This window comes from Pygoscelis adeliae, unplaced genomic scaffold (assembly GCF_000699105.1).
Source record: "Pygoscelis adeliae isolate BGI_AS28 unplaced genomic scaffold, ASM69910v1 Scaffold7, whole genome shotgun sequence".
Classification (NCBI taxonomy): Eukaryota; Metazoa; Chordata; class Aves; order Sphenisciformes; family Spheniscidae; genus Pygoscelis; species Pygoscelis adeliae.
The window spans coordinates 908,471-914,821 of NW_008825268.1; the positions used below are offsets into that span (position 1 = coordinate 908,471).

The 6,351-nt window shown below is 41.4% G+C and overlaps 1 protein-coding gene across 1 annotated transcript in view; it reads left to right on the forward strand.

Moving 5' to 3' along the window:
• Nucleotides 1-6,351, forward strand: part of ABCA12 (ATP-binding cassette, sub-family A (ABC1), member 12) — a 54,695-nt gene that overhangs the window by 15,689 nt on the left and 32,655 nt on the right. The window contains exons 15-20 of the mRNA XM_009329640.1: nucleotides 1,037-1,151; nucleotides 2,479-2,808; nucleotides 3,721-3,790; nucleotides 3,898-4,032; nucleotides 4,742-4,897; nucleotides 5,676-5,853. Coding sequence (XP_009327915.1) covers nucleotides 1,037-1,151; nucleotides 2,479-2,808; nucleotides 3,721-3,790; nucleotides 3,898-4,032; nucleotides 4,742-4,897; nucleotides 5,676-5,853 — 984 coding nt within the window. The remainder of the gene's footprint in view (nucleotides 1-1,036; nucleotides 1,152-2,478; nucleotides 2,809-3,720; nucleotides 3,791-3,897; nucleotides 4,033-4,741; nucleotides 4,898-5,675; nucleotides 5,854-6,351) is intronic.

Sequence of the window (6,351 nt, forward strand, 5' to 3'; positions counted from 1 at the left end):
GTAGGGAAAAGGAGGGAATATGTATACCAGTACACAGAAGGTCTTGGGAAATGCTGAATTTTTAATAGCCTAGAGATCATGCACAAGGTGGTAGCCAAAAAAGCTCCAAACAACAAAGAACTAGTAGAGCTACTGAAATGCCTGTTCATTGTTCTTTATAAATACGGCTTCATTTGCATGGAAGCATTTCCTGAAAATGCTGGTTTATGGGAAATTTTCGGCTTTACAAGTAAAAAAAATTAAAACCAAATGTAATCATATTAATTTCTTACTGTTATTGTACATTAAAGTTTTCCCAGGAATATCACTGATTTTTTTTTTTAAGCCAGGTTTAGAAATGAGGGAGGAAAGCATAAGCCCTGTAGATACAATGAAGTGAATGTCCTCCTATGAAAAATTGCTTTCCATCACAAAAGGAGAAATTTACTGTTGGCCATTGTTGTCTTTTCTCTGCGCACGTTTGGCAGAGGAAGAAGGTTTTAACGGAAGTGAGGAGCCAAGAATTGTGAAGCCCACGTAGGCCTGGATCCGCAATACCTGTCCCGTGGGGTAATAGGACAGACACTGTGAGGGGAAGCACCTATATCCAGACTCTGGCGTCAGGAAATACGGCCTGATAGCAAAATTTGGCCATTATACATGTTAACAGAACTGGGAATTATGGCTGGCTGCTGTGATGTTTCAAAATGGGATGCACCCCATCAGAGAGCCAGGGGATGCCACTCCTGTGGCAGTTCCTGCTCCTGCCAGTTCAGGAGTTCAGTGCTGCTGAGCAAAACTTCCAGAATGCATCTGGAAACCCCTCTGTGATTTAAAAAAAGAAAAAAGATTTTGAACAGTCAGGAGTTTCATGAATAGAAAATCCAATGCAATGGCAAAATAACCTTTTTTGTAATTATTAATTATACTCCACGTTTTGAAATATAAGCATGTCTTTTCCTGTGCCAAAGTATTATTCTGAAAAGTATATTCTGTATAAAGCCTTAATCCCCAGAACATTTCATATTCAGCTAAAGCCTGCATTTGCCTTTTACAGGTTCTTAACCAGCGTGACCTACTCTCTTCCATTTGCTCTGATGGCTGCCTGGGTTCTGTTTATAGCTGATTTTGTTAAAACACTTGTTCAAGAGAAAGATCTGAGGCTTTATGAGGTACGGTAAAACTTTCTGGGGCGTGCAAAATTATAAACAGATTTTCCTTATTAGTGGGTAGCATGTCTCATATGCAATATTAAATGGAGCAAAACAAGCATTAAGGAAAATAATATTCCAAATACCTATTGTTTGACCTGCAGTGTTTAAATTCTGACATTGTAACCAAGCTCAAAACCGTAGAAATGCAGGGCATTTGCCCTTCAAGTGGTGAGAATATTGCTTTGCAGTTCTGAACACTGGAAACATGGGGACCTCACAAAATTACAAGTTTTCTGAAGATTTAAAGCACTCTCTAAAAATTTACTTTGAGTCATACCTATTTGGGACAAAGACATGAAAAGTGACTTATTTCCTATCCCTGAAGTTGTTATACTTTGTATTTCAGAAGGTGCTACATATTACATCAGCTCCTCTGAAATGAAGTTCTTCAGGTTGCCTATTGGAAAAGAAATTACATTGAGACATAGGGAATTTATTAAATTAACTCAGGTTTTCAGTGTGAACACAGTCAACAGAGATGAGCGGCAAAGAACTTTTGTAAAACTAAGCTTCAGCAAGCAACAAAAGCTCAAGCAGATTTGTTTTTTATCTGGTCCCATGGAAACAAATACTGATTCACCAAAAACATTTCCAAGAAAGGGCACTCTATGAACTGTGATGAGATTGAAAATGAGTGAACCCCAGTGGCTAGCTGACAGCCCCTTACCCTTACTTTAGTTTCACTGTCTCTAAGAACCAGGGTGTCAGTAATCTTTTTAGGTGTGTAATAATCTACAACAGCACCTGTAGTTTCTTTTGGATTTATCAATACAAATATACAGTTTTATACAAGTCTTGTGGACTTGATCATCAGCTAGTATAAATTAATATTGCTTCCTTATAACCATGGTAATTTAGCTATTACTTGTTGTCTTGGGGGTGTGTGAGAAATGGTTTCGTTTCAAAGATACTTAAGAGCTTTTACACTCAAGCCACTGGATCAATTGGCATTATTTAAAAAAATAACCAAAATGCTTTAGAAAGCTTCTGGCCTTAGATTTGTAACTTGCTTTGGAGCTTGTGGGCTGCGACGCTTCATTCTTGCAGATCCTGTCTGTGCTGCTCTTTCGCAAGAGCCGGCTTTGCAAACCTGGGGCATTCTAGAAATGTGAGCGCATCGTTTCTCCCTTGTTTTCAACATGCAGTATGCCAAAGTATGAAGGAGCATGTTTTGGTTGTATGCCCTGTCCAGAAACTGAAAAAAGAAACAGTTCAATATCAGCAGAAAGATCTCTTAATAAACACTTGTCATCTGTGATTCTTTTTTTCACGTTTCTCTCCGTAGTACATGAAAATGATGGGTGTTAATGCTAGCAGCCACTTCATCGCCTGGTTCATAGAGTGCGCCATCTTCCTTCTAATTACTGTCACCTTCCTCATCATTGTTCTAAAAGTGGGTGACATCCTTCCCAAAACAAACACAGCGCTCCTGTTCCTGTACCTTATGGACTACAGCCTGTCCATCATAGCCATGAGCTACTTCATCAGTGTTTTCTTCAATAACACCAACATAGCAGCCTTGGTGGGCAGTCTCGTGTACATCCTCACCTTCTTCCCCTTCATCGTGTTGCTCGTCATTGAGAATCATTTGAGCTTCTCTGTGAAGAGCCTACTGGTAAGTTCTGCTTTTCAATAACAGGGACCATGTGTGGGGAAGCAGACACTCACCTTCAATAAACTTCAGTCCTTATTACAGCTTGTGTCACAAATATACGTGAGTTGGGTGCCTTTCTAAATCCCATCAATGGGTGTTGACAGGTACGACAGCACGACAGGACAGTTGGCCATGGCCTGTCTGAGGGAGACCTGGAATTAGTTGTGTCCCATGACTGGAAGCACTACTTGTGGAATTTTAGTGAGTTCCCACCTGCCAGCTGAATCAGAGTAGTTTGAGCTATGTACTTTTCCCTTTCAAATTGCAAAGCAAAATGGGTTACTTACAACAACTGTGAAAAGCAAGGCTGTCTCAGTAAGGAGTTTAGGTAGCAGGGCTGTGAAGGAAGGCTGGCTCTGCTCATTGCTGGCTCTGCTCACCCTTTAGTTTCATGTATCTTAAATTCCTAGCCATGGAAATAGATGTAAAGCCTTGTTTCTTACCAGGGGTAGAAATGGGTAGGTATTAGATTCCAGATGCCAAACTTATTTTCTTTGAGTCACCAAATTCAGGAAAGGACATCTATTAATGCAAGTGGTAAAATCATTAACCGCATGGCAGGTAATTCTCAAGCACTGCTGTATTTCAAAAGCCTAAAATAAAGCCCTGTACAAGGGAGGAAATTGGGTCCTGGGTATGGAAGCAAAAGGAAGGTAGGCTTTAAGGAGACATTACAGCCCATCACTAGAAGCACTGCCCATCATAAGCCTGGTCCAGTGCTCTTTGTGACTGTTGGGGGAAAAAACCCAAAACAAACACTCATTTTTCTGGCTACTGGACCAAGCCAATGAGGTACCTGATTGGTTGACTGACTTCATTTCTCTTTGAGACTAATTCTTAAGTTCTCTGTTGTCAATTTTGTTTATTCCACAGAGTCTGTTGTCTCCAACTGCGTTCAGTTATGCAAGTCAATACATTGCTCGATATGAGGCACAGGGCATAGGTATGTTTATTGTAGACAAAACAAGGCTTTGAGCTCCCGTGGTTGTGACATTTCATTAACTAATATGGATTCTGTTTGTATTTCTATCCTTTGTATCCTTTCTGCAGGTCTGCAGTGGGACAACATGTATAAGTCCCCAATGATTGGAGACAACACTTCCTTTGGTTGGATGTGCTGGCTCATTCTGATAGATTCTTTCATTTACTTCATCCTGGGATGGTATATAAGGAATGTTTTCCCAGGTAAGGATACAAAGCATCGAGGCTGGTGCTGTACCATCTCTTTTGGAAAACAGTGAATTCAACACTGGCTGAATCCAAGGTTCAGGCAGTAAGACAGTCTGCACACACAGGATACCTCTGTTTCCAGATCAAAGGGAGCATGACTTTGTGGATGTCTGAGAGTATTAATGAAGCTGATACAGAGCAGAGCAAGGGAGAATTAGGGTTCCTCTGCTTATCAAATAGGTAGGTGGGTCTCCTGAATAAGCTGAAGCCAAGGACATGGGAGGATGTGTTTGCGGTCTGGTGGGTGAAAATGAGAACAGAGCATGTTAGCCTGCATTTGTCAGTTGAGTGATTTTGTGTTGTGTTATTTATATAATTTGATTTCAAAAAGTAATTCCTGCCTCGGGCAAGAGCGAGTACATTTGTCCTTTGCTTTTCTTCCCCACCTGATGAAGCAGTCCACTGGCATACGGAAATCTACCCAGTGGAAAATGTAAAGTCCTCCTGCCCTCCAGCTATGAAGTTACTCAGAATAACAAATTAGCGAATGCTTCCTGTTGTGTCAATTGGGCAAATTCTCTACCAAGTATCAGTAATACATACATGAGCACATCAAGAGGGGAGAGATCTCTGTGGAGGTTTTTTTTGCTATTTTGAGTGCACCCCAATAGTGATACTTCCTGCAGAAACAGATACCTGAATGAGATTCCTCTTCTCCTTGTAGGTAGATACGGCATGGCAGCTCCCTGGTATTTCCCGTTGCTTCCATCTTACTGGGTCGAATACAACAGTTACCTCCCCTTCTGGAATGAGAAACAAAGAGGCCTTCTGTTCACCAAGCTGATGTTAAGGAAAGAAACCACCCTCAACAATAAGATATGTATGTGAATGCTAGACGGGGTAGCGATATTAACTTATGTTTTAGATAAACGAAGCCAAATTTGTAAAGGGGCGCACCATACTTAAGAAAGCACATTTCTGTATTTATCCTTATTTTGTAGCACAAGAAAAATTGGAAGCTGTTACTTACCTAAATGGAGATTTGGCTTTTAAATTATACTTGTTCTTCCCACTTGGTGTGGAAATCCAGTACTGATATTCACCTACATATTTGTGTATGTTGTAGTTGGGCAGTTATGTTAGATGTGTATATCTCTACAATGCTCTATGTAGAAACGCACTTTTATTTGTGCAAGCAAATAGAGGTTTCCACCTGGCAAAAGGGATGTGTGCTTCTTTGTTCATCTCTTTAAATATTTAGCCTGTAAAATACTGTGAGATCACACATAAAAGCTTGCTGATTCTACCTAACTGAAAATAACTCTGTAGTTTTTGCTGTTTGTCCTCTAATTTTCTGTGCTCGCTTAGTATAAATTAGGTTAGGTGCTCCAAAACATCTAAATATGAGACCTTTTCAGAAGTGATTAATACTTATTGTCAGGAGTTATTAGAAGCTGCAAAAGTAAAAAGGAGAAATCCCAGAGAGCTCAAAATGATCCAGATCCTGTGAAATGTTCTTTACATTCCCAGCTGAAAGGCAACTACTTTTGCTGTATTTTGTTTTTAAAAGCCCTGCTTATCTCTGAGGTGAAAAAAGTAGCACAAACACCTGCTGCAGTGCAGTAACTGTCCTCTGACCCTTCCCTTTGGTGTCAAAGGTGCCCCCGCTCCTCATCTGGAACCGGAGCCCACTGATCTCACCTTGGGAGTCTCTCTCCATGGCATAACAAAGGTTTATGGATCCAAAGCTGCAGTGGACAACCTCAGCCTCAACTTCTATGAAGGGAATATCACTTCCCTGCTGGGACACAATGGAGCTGGGAAAACTACGACCATGTGCGTATCCTTTAAAGCTGCTTTTTTTTATACTGTGGGGCATGATTGGGTGAACAAGAGAGCAAGTGGGGCTGTGCAGTGTTGGGAGACTGAATAAGATGCTTTATTAGGTGAAATCTCTGTTGTAGTTTTATCTTGCTTATGGATGACCTCAGCAGTCCCTTCACCTATTAGAATTAAAGATTCTTTTCTGCTTAGGAACATCTTGAGGGCGCTCACAAGGCATGTGCGGGACAACCAGGGGATCAGGCCCAGCCAGCATGGGTTCATGAGAGGCAGGTCCTGCTTGACCAACCTGATCTCCTTCTATGACCAGGTGACCCGCCTAGTGGACGAGGGAAAGGCTGTGGATGTGGTCTACCTGGACTTCAGTAAGGCCTTTGACACCGTCTCCCACAGCATTCTCCTAGAGAAGCTGGCGGCTCACGGCTTAGACAGGTGTACTCTGCGCTGGGTAAAAAACTGGCTGGACGGCCGGGCCCAGAGAGTTGTGGTGAA